Consider the following 22,071-nt stretch of genomic DNA (forward strand, 5'->3'; position numbering starts at 1 on the left):
TTTTTTCCTATAATTTGTGTGACTATCTCTTTTGATATGCTTTGTTTTGTTTTGTTTTGTGGACCATGATCCATGGTATTCAGGGTTTATTCTGGCTCTGAGGTCAGGGATCACTCTTGGCACACTGGGGAGAGGGGGGCCCCAGGGATCAAATGGGAGTCAACCATATGCAAGGCAAGTGCCTTATCTGCTGTGCCATTTCTCCTGCCCCTCTTTTAAGATATTTTGATCTCTACTTAAAAAAAAAAAAACATATATTTGGTCTTCTGGTAAAGTGCTCCTAAAATCCTTGAAATTCCCTGAGATAAAATGCTGAATTCTTAATTCTTGTGCTATGTTAATGACTCAGTCTTAGAAAGCACCTTAGCATTCAGTGGTCCTCAAACTATGGCCCGCGGGCCACATATTGTATTTGTATCTGTTTTGTTTCTTCATTGCAAAATAAGATATATGCAGTGTGCATAAGAATTTGTTCATGGGCCGGGTGGTGGCGCTAAAGGTAAGGTGCCTGCCTTGCCTGCGCTAGCCTTGGACGGACCTCGGTTCGATCCCCCGGTGTCCCATATGGTCCCCCAAGCCAGGAGCAACTTCTGAGCACATAGCCAGGAGTAACCCCTGAGCGTCAGCGGGTGTGGCCCAAAAACCAAAAAAAAAAAAAAAAAGAATTTGTTCATAAGTTTTGTTTTTACTATAGTCAGACCCTCCAATGGTCTGAGGGACAGTGAACTGGCCCCCTGTTTAAAAAGTTTGAGGACCCCTGGATAGGTATTGGGAAATCAAACAGGTGACAAAGCTAAAAACTGTCAGTTCCACCCCCACCTCCAGGAGGGGAATTGGACTAGAAAGTCACCCATAATCAAAAGACTTAATCATCATGCCTATGCAAAATGACAAGGTTCTGAAAACTCCCAGATTCATAAACGTATCTAGAATATCTAGAAAGACTGGTGTGGCCAGAGAACATGGAAGCACCACACCCCTTCCCATATACATGGTTCTATGCATCTCTTTCAAGTCCTGTTCCTGAATTTTAATTTTGATAAACCAGTTTTCTAAAAGTTAGATACTTCTGAGTTCTGTGAACAGTTCTATCAAATTAATCTTATGCAACAAGGAAGTTGTGAAACCTCTGATACATAGCTGGTTGGTCAGAAGCTCACGACACCTGGGACATGTGACTGCCCTCTGAAGACAGTGAATGCTTCATTTGTAGATCTGATGATATCTACAGATAGATGTTATTAGAATTGAGTTGGGGAATACAGGCTTATTTCCACAGACCATCAGCGATCATTTTAACTATCTTGATTTAAAAAGCAGGTATATTGGGCCTGGAGAGATAGCACAGCGGTGTTTGCCTTGCAAGCAGCTGATCCAGGACCTAAGGTGGTTGGTTTGAATCCTGGTGTCCCATATGGTTCCTAGTGTCTGCCAGGAGCTATTTCTGAGCAGACAGGCAGGAGGAACCCCTGAGCACCGTCAGTTGTGCCCCCCCCCCAAAAAAAAGCAGGTATATTGTTACTGAATATGAATATGCAGATTAATTTGTAGCCTAATATGTTTCCTAAAGTCACTAGATTAGAAAAAGCTACTCAAGTTTCACTACTTCAAACTTCTTTTTTTTGTTTGTGTGATAATTTTTATTATTGTGAATTACAAGTCTTTCACAGTTATATTTAAGGTACATAGTATAGTAACAGTGAATTAGGGCAATTCCCCATCACCAGTGTTGACCTCCCTTCACCCATGTTCCCAACATGCATTCCATACTACTCCCCTTTGCCCTCTGGAGTAACTGGTCACCTTTGTATATAACTTGTTGTAGATCTTGATTCTGTTGTTGTTGACTTTGGGTTTGATATTTAGGCCTGATCATTATTTACGTCCACTCAATGTACATGTGACTATCTGTTCCTGGTACCATCCAATTTCTTTCTTTCTTTCTTTTTTTTTTTTTTTTTCCTTTTTGTAACCCGGTGGCACTCAGGGGTTACTCCTGGCTCTATGCTCAGAAATCGCTCCTGACAGGCACAGAGGACCATATGGGATGCCGGGATTCGAACAACCTTCCATCCTGGATCCATCCTGGATTTACTGCTTGCAAGGCAAATGCCTTATCACTGTGCTATCTCTCCGGCCCCACCATCCACTTTCTTTGTCCCCCCCTTCCCTTAATTTATGAAGGAAAAAAATGATTCAAGTTCTGTGGATCTGTTTGGGTCTTTTTGTTTTGTTTTTGTTTTGGAGCCAGACCCAGTGACCCTCAGGAGTTACTCTGGGCTATGAGCTCAGAAATCGCTCCTACTGCTCCGGCACCAGTTTGTTTTTGTTTTGAGGTCACACCTAGCAGGGCTTCAGGGTTACTCTTGGCTCTTTGCTCAGAAATTGCTCCTAGGGCCAGAGTGATAGCACAGTGGTAGGGCCATTTGTCTTACATATGGCCGGCCTGGGAGAGACCAGATTCAATTCCTGGCATCCCATATGGTCCTCCAGCCTGCAGGGGTGATTTCTTAGCGCAGAGCCAGGAGTAATCCCTGAGCAGCGCTGGATGTGGCCAAAACTCAATCAATTAAATAAAGTTTAAAAAAAAAAAAAGAAAAAAAAAACTGCTCCTTGGCAGGCTTGGATTCTGAGGATAGAATCTGGGTCAACAGAGTGCAAGGCAAACTCTCTACCCACAGTACTATTGTTCCAGCCCCTACTACAAACTTTTTCTTTTTTTTTGGTTTTTTGGGCCACACCTGGTGTTGCTCAGGGGTTACTCCTGGCTGTCTGCTCAGAAATAGCTCCTGGCAGGCACAGGGAACCATATGGGACACCGGGATTCGAACCAACCACCTTTGGTCCTGGATCAGCTGCTTGCAAGGCAAACGCCGCTGTGCTATCTCTCCGGGCCCTACTACAAACTTTTTAAAGTCTTTAATATGATACTGTTTACAGTAAACACAGTATATGAAAGCATATATATAAACATATACACATATATAAACACAGATATGTACACATTATTTCTTTTTTTGTTTGTTTTTTGTTTTGGAGCCACACCCGGTGACGCTCAAGGGTTACCCCTGGTAATGCGCTCAGAAATCACTCCTGGCTTAGGGGACCATATGGGATGCTGATGGATTTAAGAGCGGTCTGTCCTAGGCTAGCGAGGATAAGGCAGACGCCTTACTGCTTGCGCCACTACTCTGGCACCATTTCTTATATTTAGAACAGGGTCCCTTCCTTGTGATGCATCTCCAGAAACATATGATTGACTAAACCAATAAATATAACATACTTAGATATCTAGACTCTTTGAAGTTATTCAACTCTCACAGTATAAATTACACAAAGATGATCAAAGTTGGTCTAATGGGATTAAAGGACTCATCTTGCATTCAGTCAAACCCTGATTTGATCTCAAGCACATATAGTCATTCAAGGTCCCTCAAGCACTGCAAGGTTACTCCTGAACAGTCAGGCACACTCCCTGTGCTATGCACCCCTGATTTGACACACACGTAAAAAAAGAGGTCAGACTTTTCCTCTGATTGAAGAAAGGTAATGATTGTGTTTGATGTTTTTAAGATAGTCGACTATATATACAAAAATCAGCCTTAAATTTCCTCAGAGAAATAATAATCTTAAGTCCCATCACTTATATTAGTTATACACTCTGAATAAGAACAAATAAATTTACCACATCTTCTGTGATAACTTACTAAATATAATTAATCTTTCTTTATTGACTGAATGTTCCCCTTTTTTTCCAACTATTGACATAACATGCTTCCTAGACAACTTCAACATCTTAATAATCTTCCTCACCAACTAAGATCTAAATAATTTCTAAAATTTAGTCAATAAAATTATCAGAAAAACATAAAATACAGTGTATCTGTAAAAAAAAAATTAGTGTGGACCTGTAACTCTTGTTAATAGCAATGATTAGTTGGTCATGCAATCTAAGAACGTATTTACTTCCTTTTTTTCTTTTTTTAGTTTTAGGGCCACACCAAGCAGCGCTCACGGGTTACTACTGACTCTGCACTCCTGGAATGTTTGGGGGACCATAGGATGCAGGGATTGAGCCTGGATTGGCTGTGTTCAAGGCAAATGCCGTACCTGCTGTGCTATAGCTCAGACCCCAGAATATATTCATTTTATTTTTTTTAGCTACACACTGGTTAGCTGAATAATTCCTTCTGAAAATATAGTATATTAAAAACACATATACATATATAATATTCTTATATCCACTGAAAGGGTCTATAACTTGTCTACAATTGTTGAAAATTATAAAATTATATTCTCATAATAAAAAAAAATGACAATTAGGGCCCGGAGAGATAGCACAGTGGCGTTTGCCTTGCAAGCAGCCGATCCAGGACCAAAGGTGGTTGGTTCAAATCCCAGTGTCCCATATGGTCCCCCGTGCCTGCCAGGAGCTATTTCTGAGCAGACAGCCAGGAGTAACCCCTGAGCACCACTGGGTGAGGCCCAAAACCAAAAAAAAAAAAAAAAAAAAAAAAGACAATTAGACTGACAAAATCCTTTAGCAGTGGGCAATAAGAATATTTATAAGCTTTTGTTTCAGTAGAAGGGCAATTTGCCTTGAACTAACAAATGCTCACAAAACAAATGCTTAAAAAGCAAACTTTGAAGGACTGAACGGTTTCCAATTAATTTAATCAGATCCTAGAGCAAAGGTAAAAAATATCGCAAGGGGCCGAGAGATAGCACAGTGGTAGGGCATTTGCCTTGCATGCAGTTGACCCAGGACGGATTGTGGTTCAACTCTCAGCTTCCCATATGGTCCTTTGAGCCTGCCACGAGCAATTTTGTGTGCAGAGCCAGGAGTAACCCCTGAGCGCCAAAAAAGGGTAAAAATCAAAAGAAAGCCAGTTTAAACACAAAAATCATGATGTCTAAAATCTAAAGAGTTTGCAGGAATATAAATAAAGCATATTAAAATTACTAGAAATGGACTCAAAAAATTAAAAAGCAATAGGATTAATAAGCAGCTATTGTATATAAAATATTGTTAAAAGAAATTAAATGTGACAAAAAAGAAATGCCACATTCATGAATATAAGACTTAATATTAAGTCTTATACTATCTAAGATTATCTACAGATTGAATGCAACTTATCAAAATTCCATTCATTTCTTTTTTTTTAAAAGAGAAATAATGGCAAAAGACACCAATACTAATCAAAAGAAAGTTGAAGTGGCTAGATAAAAAAATAAATTTCAAAGAAAAGTAATTCCCAGAGAATCTTATGAGAGTTATTTCATAATTTCTAATTCAAAGACTGTAATAATCAATATGCTTGAACGATAAAATCTGAGGTCAAAACTGAAAGAGAAACTGGTAATTCTACAATTATAGACAGACTGTAACAGCATTCTCTCAAACCAGAGAGAGTACAGTGAGTAGGATGCTTGCATTGACTACAGCCTACCCAGATGCAATCCCCACCATTACCATTACCATTACCCATCATTACCTTGATTCCTGAGCACTGCAGGGAGTGATGCCTGAGCAGTCAGGTGTCCACCCCACAAATTAACAGCATACTCTCAAAAATTAACAGAAATAGACATAAAAATAAGTAAGAATATATAAGATCTGAACAATTCTATCATTCAACTATTATCTGACATTTAGAACACTCCACCCAATATTCTTTTTTTTCCCCATTCAAATAAAATTCATTTTATTTGATAGTTATAAGGATTCAACTACATTTCATGGGCATTTTTGGAACCAATTTCCTCTCTAGTTCTTTTTCATATGTTCTTATTTATTTGATTTGTTTAATAAGTTCTTAATTGAATCATCGTGAGATAGTCACAAAGTTGTTGAAGACTGAGTTTCAGCCATTTAGTGTACAATACCCTTCACCAGTGCACATTTTCCAACACCAAAGTCCCCAGTTTCCTTTCCACCCTCTTCTCTGCCCTCTCCCCTGCTTCTGTGGCAGACAAATTTTTCTTCTACCTTTTTCCCCTTTAGACACTGTTACTGAGGGGTTATCATACATATCACTTTCTCTCCATTCAGCACTTAGTTCTTGTCCAGTGTGATTATTTCCAACTATCATTGTCATAGTGGTCCCTTCTCTGTCCTAACTTCACTTTCCTGCTATTGTGGCAAGCTTCCATGAACAGGTTCTTTTGACTCTCATTTTGATTGTCTTTGAATATTAATACTATAATATCTTCTTTTTATATCTCAAAATGAATGTAATCATTTTAATGTTTATCCCTCTCCTTTGATTTATTTTGCTCAGCATAATACTTTCCATATCCAACCATGTATGAATGTATTTCATGATTTCATTTTTTCTAACAGCTGCATAGTATTCTACTGTTTAGATGTAGCATGGCTTCGTTATCCATTTATCTGTTCTCGGGTACCAGATTTGACTATCATGAATAGTCTTGCAACAAACATGAAATTGCATAAGCCTTTCTGCATTGTTTTTGGGTACAGGAGCAGTACTACTGGGTCACATGGAAACTCAATTTCTAGTTTTATGAGGAGTGTTCATCTCATTTTCCCAAAAGGCTGGTCCAGTCCACATTCCCATAAGCAGTGACTAAGAGTCATTTTCTTCCTGCATCCAAGACAGCACTGGGAATTCTCATACTTTTTGATGTGTGCCAGTTTCTATGGTATGAGATATCTTATTGTTTTGATTTGCATCTCCCTAGTGATTAATGATAAGAAACATTTTTTTCATATGTCTTTTGGCCATTTGTATTTCTTCTTTGAGAAAGTTTCTGTTCATCTCTTTTCCCCATTATTTAATAGAGTTGGATATTTTTCTTGTAAAGTTCTTTGTATATCTTGGATATTAACCCCTCTTGTAAAGGTCTTTGTATATCTTGGATATTAACCCCTCTTGTAAAGTTCTTTGTATATCTTGGATATTAACCCCATGTCAGATGAGTGGTTATATAGATAATCTCTCCTATTCTGTGCGCAATCTTCATATTCTGGTCATCATTCCCTTTGAGGTGCAGAGATTCTTAGTCTAATGTATTCTCATTTATCTTGCTTCCACTTGCTTAGTCAGTGATGTTTCATCTTTGAAGGTGCCTTTAGCTTCAGTGTCATAGAGTTCTGCTTATATTTTCCTCTACGTACATTATGAACCCAGGTCAGATATCAAGGTCTTTATCCATTTTGATTTGACTTCTGTGCATGATGTTAGAAAGAGGTCTGAATTCAATTTTTTGCATATAGCCAACCAGTTTTCTCAAAACTACTGCAATGACTCTTTATTCACCTCTCCATTACCGTTTTAAACATCCTGGTGTCTCCTTTCACTATTTTATTTGTTGGCCACTTTTTGACTTTCCTTACCCTATCTGCGAATACAGACAGAAGATAAATAGATAAAAAATAAAAACCACACACTCTAGCCTTCATCAAATAATTTCAGCAACCATTTCTTAAACAAGTCTTATACAGCAGGCAAGTGATGCACTTACACTGAATCATTTGTCAAAATCTTGCAAAGTATTTTGGGCCCAAAGCAATAGCACAGTGAGTAGACCATTTGCCTTGCTCATGGATGATCTGGGTTTAATCTCCAGTATCCCATATGGTCCCCCAACCCTACCAGGAGTGATTTTTGAGTGCAAAGTCAGGAATAACCTGAACTCCACTGGGTGTGGCTCATTAAAAAAACTTGCAAAGTATATTCTTTCATTGAATTAATGAATTTTTGGAGGGGGTCACACCAGGCAGCGCTCAGGGGTTACTCCTGGCTCTGCACTCAGAAATCGCTCCTGGCAGAAATGGGGAACCCTTATGGGATGCCGAGATTTGAACCACCATCAGTCCTGGATTGACTGCGTGCAAGGCAAACGACCTACCACTGCGCTATCTCTGTGACCCTAATTAATAAATTTTAACCTCATGAAAATACAGAAATACTACAGTGACATAAACTGTAGACAGCAGAATTAAGACCTGAACCTACATGTATAACAAATATTTTACTTAATGTTTAATAGAATGCTTCCATTCAGCAACAAATTCAAGTTTCTATTATGTTTTCAAATTTTCTATAGATAGACTTTTAATAGTCCCTTTCCCTTAAGTGTTTCTGAAACTGGAAAGCTGCATATAGTGCTCTTTTACTCCCCCGAACTTCCTCTCATTAAATGTCAAATTTAATCATGTTATGATTTTTATCAGGTAGAGGTTCAGCCACAGCCATTTCCTGCCCTGGTTCCTGTTCACAACTCAAAAAGACATCCAGTTAATTTTCTTTCCTGGTGCTCTAAAACTACTTCTTCTAGGAAGCAGTTGGATTGTCTCATCTGAACACTCACCTCTGTAATTTGAAAACTCACCTCTGTAATTTGTGTAATTTTGGCAATTTGTAAGAGGCTAATGAACAAGACAAAGATACACACAGCTTTTTACGTTCCATTTAATATTTTCAAGTTAGTCATATGATTATAGTCATCAAATGATGTTCCATGTCTATAAACCCAAAATGAATACTTATGTCTCTATGCTAACCTGAGAGGGCAGAAACTGAAATTGTCAGTTTTTCAAGGGCAGTTCCAACTTAAAACATCTGTTCTTTTGTCATACCAAAAGTTTGGGTTCAGAAAATACTGTATGTGTGTGTATACACAAGCACATATGCACAGACATACATACACAGGGTTGTTTTCAATGTTGAGTTTATATGACTACAAACTAGAAAAAGAGATAAAGAGAAAAAAACACTTCCCTTAAAAACGTCTTTTTTTTTTCCGTACAAGGCAAACACCCTACTGCTGTGTTACTGCTCCAGCCCCATCCCTTTAAAAGGTCTTTTAGGATCTGGAGTGATGCAACACAGAGGTCCTTGCACACAGTCAACCCAGGTTCAATCCTTGACACTCCATGATGCTTCCTCAAAGTCCACCAGGAGGGCCCGGGCGGTGGCACTAGAGATAAGGTGTCTGCCTTGCCAGTGCTAGCCTAGGTCGGACCGCGGTTCGATCCCCCGGCGTCCCATATGGTCCCCCAAGCCAGGAATGACTTCTGAGCGCATAGCCAGGAGTAACCTCTGAGCATCACAGGGTGTGGCCCAAAAACCAAAAAAAAGTCCACCAGAAATAATTCTTGAGAGCAGAGCCAGGAGTCACCCCTAAGCACTGAGAGATATGGCCAGAAAATAAAATCTTTTCAAACTAATCCTGTAATATAATCCACAAATTAAATACAAATGCCTCTAGTGATGTGTTATTTGGGGTTTCATTTTTTTTTTTACAACTTAGGATAAAATATCTCAATGACAGAAAAAAAAAGTTGTTTAGCTGGTCACATTTGGAAACACTTTTTAATTGGCAGTAAGTAAAATAAACACTGAAAAGTATCAAGTAAATATGTAATAATTCACAAACAGCTACGGTTTTCTTAACTAAGTAGATAAGTATCGAAGCATGTAATTTCCAACAACCAAAATTTTGTAGTACTCAATTTGCTCTGGCACTTTCATATACAATTGCCATTTAAGTTTGGTGTTCACAAATTGTTTTTATAAAACTAGAATTGTGATTCACTCCACAATCCAGTCCTGTTCTGAAATCGTGCTTCTTGTTCAGATAGCATGGACATGCTATTCCTGTGCTCTATGTGGTGGTACTTTAGGGCCAACAGGTCCGTAACCAGTAATGATGGAGAATGGAGGGCATGGGGAACTTAACTCAAGGTTTAGCAACTTGAGTATCTCCCTAGCCCTGCTACTTTCTTAAAATTATTCATGCATTCTTTTTCATCCTTATTAACTGCCTGTACCTTACAAAATTTAATACTTAATTTTAATGCTCCCGTTGGAAGTATTATTTTTTTCCCTCTAACATATAAGATAACTGAAACTTAAAAGGATGCTACATCATGTGCAAACTCCCAAAGTGTAAAAAGAATTCAGACTGGTCTGTCTTAACAACCATTTTTCCCCCAGCAAAACCACAGATTTTATGGCATTCTATCCTAGTTTATATTGTATTATCAAAAATTTTTTGAAATATCTATCTCTTCAAGGTACTCCTCCTTGGAGAAATAGGAAAGATGACTCCATCTCAATATACCCAGCATCACTCAACAATGCTGATGACTTCATTGATGTAAAAGTGTTACTGACTACATAAAATACGCCTATTCAGCTTATGGTTTGGCAGCATTATTTTCCACTTATTAGTCTCTACCAAGTCTTCAAGAAGCTACACGTTTACCATGTAATATAAAGTGCAGAATTGCAGACTTTTAAACTGACTGAATGTGAATCCCATACAGAACTTTAAAAAAAAAGTGCCAACCTAAGTTTTGGCTAACTTATATACAAAACAAGGAAGAGTAATCACATTACTCTCCTCACAGTATTATTAAAGACTACATGAGATAAAATAGAAACATCCATACTATTTATACATATCACCCTATATTTTCTTTGGTTCCATTTAATAAATTCTTTCCCATTACAGCATCCTTACCACTTTGTCTCAAATGTACTAGACAAAAAAGTTCAGTTTAAAAGTTGCTGGGGGACAGGAATGATAGTTCATCAGTAGGACGTTTGTTTACCTCACACACTGCCGACCTGGACGGACCCAGGTTCTATCCCCCAGCATCCAATATGGTCCCCTGAGCTTGCCAGGAGCGATTTCTGAGAACAGAGCCGGAAAAACCACTGAGCATCACTGGGTGTGGCCCCAAAACAGAGCAAAGCAAAAAGTTGCTGGAGAGGGGATCAAAGCGAGCCTCTGAGCCTGCAGGAGTAATTCCAGAGCAGAGCCAGCAGTAACCCCTGAGTGCAGCAGAGTGTGGCCTAAATAAATAAATAAATAAATAAATAAATAAATAAATAAATAAATAAATAAAAGTTGCTCGGGCTATCTTCTTGACATTTAGGTTCAACTTTTTCGGTGCCAGTATGGGCTCAAAAGTTTCAGGAGCTTGACTACATAGAAGTGCCCTTATTAGACGACACATTTTCAAGCCCTACCAGAGTTATTAATATGTGAAAGCAGATAACTCCCACTTTACAAATGCCCACACTCGGCTTGAGCCAAAGTACAGCGGAGAGAGAACTTGCCCTGCAAGCAGCCAACCCAGGTTCTATACCCCACACCCCATATAGTAGTTCCCCAGCAATTCCAGAAATGATCCCTAAGCACAAAACCAGGGGTAAGCCCATAGTCGGGTGTTGCAAAAAAATATAATAATAAAAATAGTAATAATAAAAGAAAGAAAAAGGTTTATATTTACACTATTCCATGCTTGAAGACACCAACCTGCGTTAGGGACTGGTAGAAATTTTCCTACAAACACCTTACTGTCCGGTGCCAGGTATGGCTCTTCTCCCAAAGCTCTAGATTTCCAGTTTTCTAGAATCCGAGTCAATCTGACAGGGTATACCCATGTCCTTATACGAAAAGGAGCAGACCTCACTCGTGAAGAAAGTAAGGAGTTCAAAGCACTAAGTCACAGCTTTTCAAGCCAACTGCTGTTTTCTAACACTTAGAATGACCTTCCCCATTTTAAATGTTATAGAAAATAAAGTCCAGTTCTGCATAAAACATTAAAGAAAAATACATCTCGCTCCTAAAAGCGAGAGAAGACACTAAGGTTAAGAACACAAATACTACAGCTCTACCAGTCTGAGAGAAAGAGAGAGGAGAGAGAGAGAGAGGGAGGGAGAGAGAGGGGGGGAGAAAAAGAGAGAGGGAGAGAGAGACATCTTAAAATAGCCAATACCTTAGAGCTCACTAAATACTATAAAAATCAAAGCCACGCATAAGAGAACAATTTCCAAATCAAGCGGAGAAAAGGACAGAGAGAGCCAGTCCATCGAAAGACGACTGCAAGCATGCGTGCAGCACGCACAAAAGTGGGCACGTCACACGAGTAAGGAGATGCATAAATTGTTCCAGACTCTGCACTTCCCTAATCAGAAGAGTGTGATGGCCAGCAGTTCCTTGTTTCTGCCGGGCTGAAAATAAAAATTGAAAGAAGAAAGAAAGAAAAGAGGCTGCTAGAACCGTGGCACGACCCCCCAGCCCCAAGCTGGACCTGACGAAGGTGAGAGGGAGAGGGAGGGAGGGAGGGAGGGAGGGAGGGAGGGAGGGAGGGAGGGAAGCGAGGCTGGAGAAAGGAGACAATACGCGCGCCCGGTCCCACAGCAGGTAGCAGCAGCTCGCGGGTCCCGCATTGTGTGCGGCCGAGGGACGGGCAGAGCGCGCGCGCGCGAGACGGCGAGGAGCCCCGCAGCCCGGGTTCAGCCTTCAGCACCACGGGCGCCGCCAAGCCCCCGGGCAGCCGCCCGCGCCCCCCGACACCCAGCGGGGGCCCCGCAGGGGAGGTTGGCGCAGAGCGAGCGCGACGCAGCCTCCTCCGCCAGACACCGGCCGAAGGATGCGAGGACCCGGAGGAGCCGCAGCCGCGTCCAGGGGGAGCCCCCCCCCGCGCCCCCCTAGGCCCGCAGCCGGACGCCCCCGGCCGCCCTCCGTCCATCCATCCAGGGTTCTGCCCGCATCCAACGACCTCGGCGCAGCCCGCCCAGCCCGAGGGAGAGCGCTGCGGCGCTTACCGGAGGAGCCGCGCCGCTAGGAGGCGGCTCGAGGGCGCGCGCGAGGAGGGCACGGGAAGCGCCGCCGCCGCAGCCGCCGCCGAGGAAGCCTCGGAGCAGAGACAGGGAGCGAGACAGGGAGCGAGAGCGGGCGGCCGGCGGGCGGGCGCGCTGCCTCCAGAGTCGTCGCCCCACCTCCTCTCCCGCAGGCTTTAGCGCCGGAGCCTGCCTGCAGTCTCGGCGCGCTGGCGGGAGGCCGAGCAGAAGGCGGGGCCGGGGCGGGACCAAGCGCTCGCGCTCTACGATTGACACCTGAGGCGTCCGATGGACGCGAAGATCAGCGCCGCTGGGCTCTGCTCCAGACCAATAGGAACCGAGGGGCGGGTCCAGCGTCTTCTTGGATTGACGCCTTTTCGACGAACCGGAAAGTAAGGAGACGACGGTTGGTTTGCACCGGCGGCCGAATCGTCCAATGAGCGCGGGGAAAGGAGCGCTGGGACAAGATTGGCGCGCTCGCCAGCCAATCGCACGGGCGCAGAGGCGGGGCGACTCGGCCCCGGATGTGGGCGTGGCCCCGAGGTCGAGCCGTGAACGCCTCCACCGCGGGCGTCTGGAGAGGAGGGCCTCCGCTCCGCTCTCTCGGTTATCATGTGACGGAGTTGTGGATTAAATGGGGGAGAAAGTGTGCCGCAGGCTGAGGATCCCAGCTGGCCGGGTGCCGGGGCTTCGCGCGCCTCTCCGCTCTCTGGCCGGCGGCGCTGTCAGGTGAGTCCGGGACCTGGAGAGGGAGCGGCTTCCGCTCCCCCGTTGCCTTCCAGCCCCCGGGCCGCCCAGGCCTCGCTCGGGGTTGCGGCGCCCGGCCCCCGCCGCCTTCACGCTCCCTGTCGGCCACACGCACTCCGCCGAGCCGCGCTCGTGGCCCCGATTCCAGAGGCTCAGGGCGGGGCTCGGAGGACGAGGCCTCCTGGGGGCGGTTGCGGGCCAAGAGCCAGCGCACTTCGGGAACCCCTTCGTAAGGCCCGTGCCCGAGACGCGGAGATTGGGGAGACGGAGGCTCCTTGCAGGACGCGGTTCTAGGTCAAGCGCGGCCGTCTTCGGGTGCAGGAGAGTTAGTTCCCTTGGGAGAGGAGACCCAGCTGCAGCGAGAGGAAGTGTGGGGCTGGGGACACCCAGACTGAGTGCAAGTGGGCACTGCGGGGAGCTGCCTTCAGGCTCGACTTGGGGGGCATCATCGTTTTGAACAGACACACAAACTCCCCTTCACGTGAGCAATGCAGTACGTCATTAAACACACTTTTGCCTCAAGGTATGCCACCGCCCCTCCTTACCTTAGGGAGAAAACAAAACCGTTGCAGGACGCTAAGAGGATTGCTGAATACCGGACGACCAATGAATGACTGAATGAATAGAATCGGGGTTGTGCGTCTTCTCTAACTCTGAGGGAAGCCCTTTATAATCTTTCCTTGCGTAGCTTCCAGCTTGACAGCTAAGCCCAGTTGCATCCCGCTTTTTGTGACTTGTAGTCACAGGACTGCTCTACGTACATCCTTTCCCCAGTAACCGTCTCTTCCTGTGACCTGGTACTTACTGCTCAGTTCTTTGAGGAAATAGTAAACTTGATGCACCCAATGGCTGATGTGGAAGCAAGTGCATTGCAATTTCTTAAACATTCACCAGAATGTCTAGATAGAATTGTATTTATCCGGGTTGGACAAACCCTGATTTACATGTGAAGCCCCTCAATAGTTACCCATATCAGCACACACCCCCTTCCGAATTCCATAGCACATTGTATTATGCAAATGCTCTGCCAAGAACTCAGCAAATGCTTTCAGGGGAACAAAAGCATCTGCTTTTCAAATTGCAGAATAAGTCATTTGCCATTTAAGTAAACAAGATGAGTGCAAACAATAAACTTACATATTCTTATTGAAATATCCTTGTGCATCCAGTTAGCCCCTGTCTTTTAGAAAAGACATGAAGGAAACACCTTCACAGGCGCTTCACAACTGTGAAGGTGTTTCCTTCATGTCTTTTCTAAAACCACACCCTGTGACGCTCAGGGGTTGCTCCTGGCTATGTGATCAGAAATTGCTCCTGGTTGGAGCTGGGGCGGTGGCGCAGGGCATAAGGTGTCTGCCTTGCGCGGGCTAGCCTTTGTGGCCCCAAAAATAAAAAAAAATCCCTCCTGGCTTGGGGGACCATATGGGAGGCTGGGAAATCGAACCGCGGTCCGTCCTAGGCTAGTGCGGGCAAGGCAGATGCCTTACTGCGTGCGCCACCACTCTGCCCCCCCCTTAATATATTATGTTTATTAAATATAGTGAATATATTTAACTCAGCATACTAGACTAGGGCATTTGATTTAGCTAGCCAGTTTCCTTCTTAGATATATATTACTACCACCTTTTTTTGTCTTTCCATGAATGTCTTCTCGATCTTCAGTCATTTACTGTCTTGTAGCTTGTTTTTCACATTTTATTAACACATGGTTTGAGGGTCATACTCAGCAGTATCAAGGTATCATGCCATACCAGATTAAACACAGGTTTCCTATGTTCAAAGCATGTACTCCAGCCCATACAGTCGTCTCCCTAACCCATTTTCCCTCGTTTTGTAATCAAATTCACCTTTATCAACAATTTTAACCTTTTCTTAGTCTCATGATAGGTCATATATGCTCCTCCAAATATTTAAAGGGAATAAAATGTTATTAACTATTTACATGTTACCTTTTTTGTTAGTTCCTCATTTTAGTTGCATGCAATCTTTAGAATTTGATTTCCCATTCTATTTTCACTATACCATGTCAGAGTGATAGCACAGTGGTAGGGAGTTTGCCTTGCACGTGGCTGCCCTGGGACAGACCTGGGTTTGATCCCCAGCATCCCATATAGTCCCCAAGCCTGCCAGGAGCAATTTCTGAGCACAGAGACAGGAGTAACCTGTGAGCACCACCAGGTGTGGCCCAAAAACTAAAAATAAAATAAAATAAAATAAGTGGGGCCAGAGAGAGCACAGCGGGGCATTTGCCTTGCATGCTACTGACCCAGGAGGGACCCGGTTTGATTCCTGGCATCCTATCTGGTCCCCCAGTCTGCCAAGGGCAATTTCTGAATGTAGAGCCAGGAGTAACCCCTAAGTGCTGCTGGGTGTGGCCCAAAAACCAATCAATAAAGTTTAAAAAAACTAATAAAAGTAATATACCAGGGCCGGAGCTGTGGTGCTAGAGGTAAGGCGTCTGCCTTGCAATAGCTAGCCTAGGACGGACCCTGGTAAGATCCCCCAGAGTCCCATATGGTCCCCCAAAGCGAGGAGCGATTTCTGAGCGCATAGTGAGGAGTAACCCCTGACCGTCACCAGGTGTGGCCAAAAAACAAAAACAAAAGTAATATACCAAGGTTGATAACATGCTATAATCATGTATGTAAAGATTGAATAATCTAAAAAAGATTAAATAATGCCTATTAACATTTAAGTGTTTGTAGCGAATTACATTCCTAATCAAAATTCCAGACTTTAATGAATTACTGATTTAAGCAATAAAAAGACATAGTAGAAAATTTTCTTTAATACTCTGAATATGAAGTCTCAATGTAGAGCACTTACAAATACTGAAAAACTGAAATACTCACAATCCCCCTAAAATATATATTAAGGGGGGATTCTAGATTGAGAAAATAGGTATTTATAATAATTTTAAAGAGAAATTTTACTTATTTCTGGTTTGGGGGCCACACTCAGTGGTGTTCAGGGGTTACTCTTGGCTCTACACTCAGAAATTGCTGCTGGCAGGCTCACAGAACCCTATGGGATGCTGGAGATTTTGAACCTGGGTCTGTCCGAGGCCAGCTACATGCAAGGCAAACAGCCTATCATTGTGCTATCTCTCAGGCCTTAAAGAGAAACTTTAAATACATAAAACCAATAGAGTAAAATTGAAAATCCACGGGCAGGAAGTATAGCACAGCGGTAGTTTGCCTTGAATGTGGCTGACCTGGGACAGACCTGGGTTCGATCCCTGACATACCTACCATGTGGTCCCCCGAACCAATCGGGAGAGATTTCTTTTTTGTTTGTTTTTTGTTTTTTGGGCCACACCGGTGGTGCTCAGGGATTACTCCTGGCTGTCTGCTCAGAAATAGCTCTAGGCAGGCACGGGGGGACCATATGGGACACCAGGATTCCAACCAACCACCTTTGGTCCTGGATCGGCAAACCTGTGTGCTATCTCTTCAGGGCCTGGGAGGGATTTCTGAGTGTAAAGCCAGGAGTAATCCCTGAGCACTGCTGGGTGTGCCCCCCCTCCAAAAAAAAAAAAAAAACAACCTGAAAATCCAGTGTTGTCTATTTTAGCTCACTGAGATCCTTAAAATCTTCATTCTATTTGATGCCTTCATAATTTTTAATTAGCTGTATTTTCATTTTGTTAGCACTCTGAATAAATATGTAGATATGCAAATTATAGACCTTAAAAATTCTACAATGCAGAAATCAGTTCATAAGTAAACTTATGAATTTAGTAGGTTGAGTGATTGCAGTGCAATAAAATAACCTGTTCTGGACTTTCAATAGAAATTATACCAAGTATATATACTAAAAATGTTACATTGTGTTGTCATAGTTATGAGGAGTGCTGTGGCTATATTATTAAAGAAATTGAAATGGCATCTGAATGGTAATCAGCTTTGTTCACTTAAGAATAGATTGTTTTTCTGTGATATAGAACAACCTTTGTTTTTTTTTTTTTCCCCTTCTCAGGCTATATTTCCCTTTTTTCGACTCCGAAGCAGCCTCTTTAAACTGTTTAAATGAGAATGTCCTTGGCTCAGAGAGTGCTACTCACCTGGCTTTTCACATTACTCTTCTTGATCATGTTGGTGTTGAAACTGGATGAGAAGGCACCTTGGAACTGGTTCCTCATATTTATTCCAGTCTGGATATTTGACACGATCCTTCTTGTTATGCTGATTGTGAAAATGGCTGGGCGATGCAAGTCTGGCTTTGACCCCCGACATGGATCACACAATATTAAAAAAAAAGCCTGGTATCTCATTGCAATGTTACTTAAATTAGCCTTCTGCCTTGCACTCTGTGCTCGACTGGAACAGTTTACTACCATGAATCTGTCCTATGTCTTTATTCCTTTATGGGCCTTACTGGCTGGAGCATTGATAGAGCTTGGATATAATGTTTTTTTGGTAAGAGACTGACTTCTCGGAACGTCTCATTTTATTGCTGTTCAGTAAGCTGTCATTAAAGTCTGAATCTTTTGCAAGCTTGAAGAATACCAGAGAACTAAAATGTTGTTTAATACTGCTTCCATAAAACTATCTTGGTGACTTCTAGTCAACTGAAAGTTTGATTATCCAGTATTTGAATTATAAATATCTTCTGTAAATAAAAGTTTGTTTTGAACCTTTTTTCTTGACTCTTCAATAGTCACTTATACACATGTAGTTTATATGTAATAAACACTAAATCTTTATGAGGAAGATTTATGAGGTACTAGTTCCTGAATATGAGGAACCAGTTCTAATATTGCTTTTGACAAAGTAGTCATTTGTGCTTGAAAAGAAACCTAAGTCACTGAAGTTTAATTTTACATTTAATTTTACATTCAGAAGGAATCCAAGTTTGGCAGATTTTTATCAGATGGAGCTCACGCCCTCCGTACAACATTTTGTGGCCCTTTTTTTGTTTTGTTTTAGTTGTTTGGGTCACACCCCTCAATGTTCAAGGCTTACTACTAACTTTGCACTCAAGGATCACCCCGACTTTGCCTCCTTCGGCCCCCAGGTAAATTGAGTTTGAGACCCCTGGACTTTAAGGGAACCAAACATTTGGTTAGGTCAGGCAGTCACACTTTGTGCCTGCCATCTATGAAGTCTTAGAGAGATACTGCCTCTCTCAGAAATATCTGTGTTTAAGACATAAAATACCTACCCAAATTCAAAAAAGGCAGAGGTGTCAATACTTTTAAAATAAAGTGCAAAGACTGGGGCCAGAGCAATAGTACAGGCAGTAGGGTGCTTGCCCCGCCAACCCTGGTTTTATACCCAATTCCTGGTATGGCCCCGAACCCACTCAAAATAAGCCCTGAGCACCCCTGGTTTTGTCATTCCCACATCGATCAACCACCCAAACGCAAATAAAATTCCATGGACTTAACATGTTTTAGGACCTTATAACAGGAATATTGTTATTAGCCTTTGCAGCCCTCAATTTAACTCTGGGAGGAAATGTAGTGTTAATTTTAAAGTATCTAAAAAGGCCTGGAGCTCAGTAGTAAAAAACTTGGTTTGCATGTAAGACTCTGTATTCTATCTTTAACACCTCCAAGAAATCTAACAAAGAAACTTAATTATGACTGCTAGTAATTGTGGAAAGCTCAAATACAGTATTGTGGTCTATTTTTGTTTTGTATATATAGCATGACAAAAGTTTCAGCCATAACTACTTATTATTTGAAATTATAAAGCTAGACTAAATAAAATTGGTCACTTTTCCCAGTAACTGATATATTAGTCTTTCTAGGTACCTAAAATTAGAACTGAAAAGAATCATCTGGGAAACATCATGTTCCAAGTTATGAAATTCCTAATTTGATTGAATCAAACAGTTGGTTTGATCTATCATAGAATTAAAACAGAAGAAAACTTAATTTCTATAAGGAACCAGATCTTTCATTCATTGCTGGTGAGAATGTCAACTGGTCCAAACTTCTGATAAAACAATATGGACTTCCCTCAAGAAACTAGAAATTGAAAGGGGGGATGACTAGAGATTACATAGCAGATAGGACACTTTCTTTAAACATGGCAGACCCAGGTTCAATTCCCTGCCATCTTATATGGTACCCCCAAGCACTACCAGAATGATTCCTGAATGTATAGCCAGGAGTAACCCCAGAGCACTGATGGATTTAGACACAAAACAAAACAAACCTAGAAATAGAGCTGCCATTCAAACCAATAGTACTTACTGCTCCTGGGAATTAATATACCAAAAATAAAAAGCAGAAAAGGCATATGCACCCTCATGTTCACTGCAACACTGTTCAGAATCTGGAATTTGGAAAAAGCCAAATCAATTACCCAAGAACAGATGAGTGGATAAAGAAACTAAATACAACTACACAATGGAATACTATGAAGCTGTTAGGAAAATTGAAGCCATGAAATTTACTTATATGTAGTTCAACATGAAGAATATGCTGAGTGAAATGAATTAGAGGGACATAGAATGATCACACTCATGTGTATTAAATATATTTTATATATATACTATAAATAGTATGAGAAGAATATTCAAAGACAACAAAAGATGGGTGGGAAGTAAAAATATGACAGTTGGACGTAATCACTCTAGACAAAGGCTGGAAAATGAAAGGAAATAAAGTACCCCAGTATGAAAATCTTTGTAAACATGGTGATCAAATTAAAAAAAAAAAAAAAAACAAGCCTACCTAACCTTAACCCTAATCCTGAATCTTACCCTAAACCTAACCAAAGAAAAAAGAAAAAAATTAATCTCTGGCTCCATTCCTTAAAAAAATGTACTAAAAAAAATTTCCTTAATCTCTGGCTCCATTTCCTTAAAAAAAAATGAACTAAAAGATGTAAGTAAAGGGATATGTATGCTACTTCTTCAGTGAGAATATTCCAAACCATTGTGCCTAAATGAAAAAAAAGAGAAGTGCCTGCCTTAGGGACATGAGGGTATGATTGGGGAAATGGGTGGCAGAATATGAACACTGGTGAAAAGTGTTGAAACACTATGACCAAAGCTCAATTATTAACAACTTTAACTATCAGTGATTTAATTTTTTAAAAATGGAAACTATAAAGGATTTTATAATTTAGAGAACTACATAATAGTATTATTACCTAAGTATTTCTCAGAGGAAAAAAAGATATCAAGTTAAAGGCTGGAAACAGGACAGGGATTAGGGTGCTAACTGGCACCAGTTTGATCCCCAGCACAATCAGGAGTGATCCCTAAACAGACCCAAGAGTAAGCCCTGAGCACCGCTGGGTGTGGCCTAAACATTCCTGTATCCCTGCACCAAAAAACAAGAAGCAAAACTTTCCTGTAATGACATATTTTCCCCTTTGGTTTTTGGGTCACACCTGGTGGCGTTTAGCCTGTCCTACTAGCAGGCTCAGGGGACTGAATGGGAAGCTGGAGATCGAACCTGAGTCTGTCCCAGGTCAACCACGTGCAATGCAAATGCGCTGCGCTGTGCTATCACTCAGGCCCCTGTAGTGACATTATAAAGTGTACAATATAGCTTCTGTCTTTCCTTCTTTCCATTTAAATTTCATATAATTTCAGAAACAAAATATATTGTCTCACTTGACTTACTATTTCAAAAATTTTAAGTAAAAATAAAATTAGTCTTGCCTGACAAGTCACACAAAAATAGTGGTCTATGGGGCTGGAGTGGTAGCACAGCGATTAGGTATTACCTAATAAAAGCTGGAGGAAAAAGAAACATGGAGAATAAATGGATAACCAGCTGATCCACGTTTTATCTTCATCACCTGGCCCCTGGAGAACACAGAATGTAGCCCTAGAGCTCCCTAGCCCCCAAACATCTGATTAAATATATGTAACTGTGCCTGAGCAGCACTGCAATCTTTGGTTCTACAACCTGATCCCAGGAGCTGACATAGCTTGGAAGGACCACCTCAAAAAAGGGTTGGTGTGTAATCAATATAGTCTTAGTGGGGGTATAACAAATACCCAAGGGCAACAGAAATTGATAACTGGCTGTCCTTAGGAAACTTATCTCAGGGAAAGAATGGGAGGTTATTATGTGGGGGGGGGGGGGCAGACTACTGGGTGAAGAGAAGTGGATGTTCTGATAAGGGATCATTACTCATGAAACCCTACCATGAACAATACTATAAACCACAATGCCTAAAATAACTTTTTAATTAAAACTTAAAAGAGCCATCCAATTAACAAAAAGAGCATATAGGTCAAAGTTTTAAGAATAATTGTGGGAAATTATAATAAATACTATCAGCGAAAAACCATTATTTTTGGCAAAGGAATCCATTTCAATTATTAAATTTGAAGATTAAATGAAAATTTTTTTCTTTTGGTCTTGGACCACATAGGGCAGGGTTCAGGGGTTATACTCCTGGATCTGTACTCAAAAAATACTCCGGGCAGGCTTAGAAGACCATATATATAGGATATTGGGGATTGAACCTGGGTCGTCTACAAGGCAAATGACCTTCCTCCTATGCTATTGCTCTGGCACCAGTACAATTATTTTTAAGGTAGTGAGATGACAAATGCATGCAAGATGAAGTGAAAGCAAAGACAGATTTTCAACCTTGAGGAAAAAATAGAACAAGAGTACAAACAAAAATCACACTGGCCAGAGTGATAGTACAAGGTTTAAGGGTCATTTGCACTGCTTGCAGCCAGCCGAAAAGCCATCACCTGTTTCCAAACCATAGCACCATAATCAGAGCAGAGGTAGTAA

At 41.7% G+C, this 22,071-nt stretch overlaps 2 protein-coding genes across 2 annotated transcripts in view; one reads left to right on the forward strand and one right to left on the reverse strand.

Annotated features, from left to right (window-relative positions):
• PHTF2 (putative homeodomain transcription factor 2) overlaps positions 1–12,664 on the reverse strand; it is a 138,157-nt gene extending 125,493 nt beyond the window's left edge. The window contains 1 exon segment of the mRNA XM_049783854.1: positions 12,591–12,664. The gene's annotated coding sequence lies outside the window, so the exon portion shown is untranslated.
• A 524-nt stretch (positions 12,665–13,188) lies between these two features.
• Positions 13,189–17,782, forward strand: TMEM60 (transmembrane protein 60). Its single transcript, XM_049783713.1, has 2 exons — positions 13,189–13,334; positions 17,331–17,782. The coding sequence occupies exon 2, from the start codon at positions 17,381–17,383 to the stop codon at positions 17,780–17,782; it is 402 nt and encodes a 133-aa protein (XP_049639670.1). The 5' UTR covers positions 13,189–13,334; positions 17,331–17,380.
• Positions 17,783–22,071: the final 4,289 nt, after the last annotated feature.

Source organism: Suncus etruscus, chromosome 1 (assembly GCF_024139225.1).
Source record: "Suncus etruscus isolate mSunEtr1 chromosome 1, mSunEtr1.pri.cur, whole genome shotgun sequence".
NCBI classification, from domain to species: Eukaryota; Metazoa; Chordata; class Mammalia; order Eulipotyphla; family Soricidae; genus Suncus; species Suncus etruscus.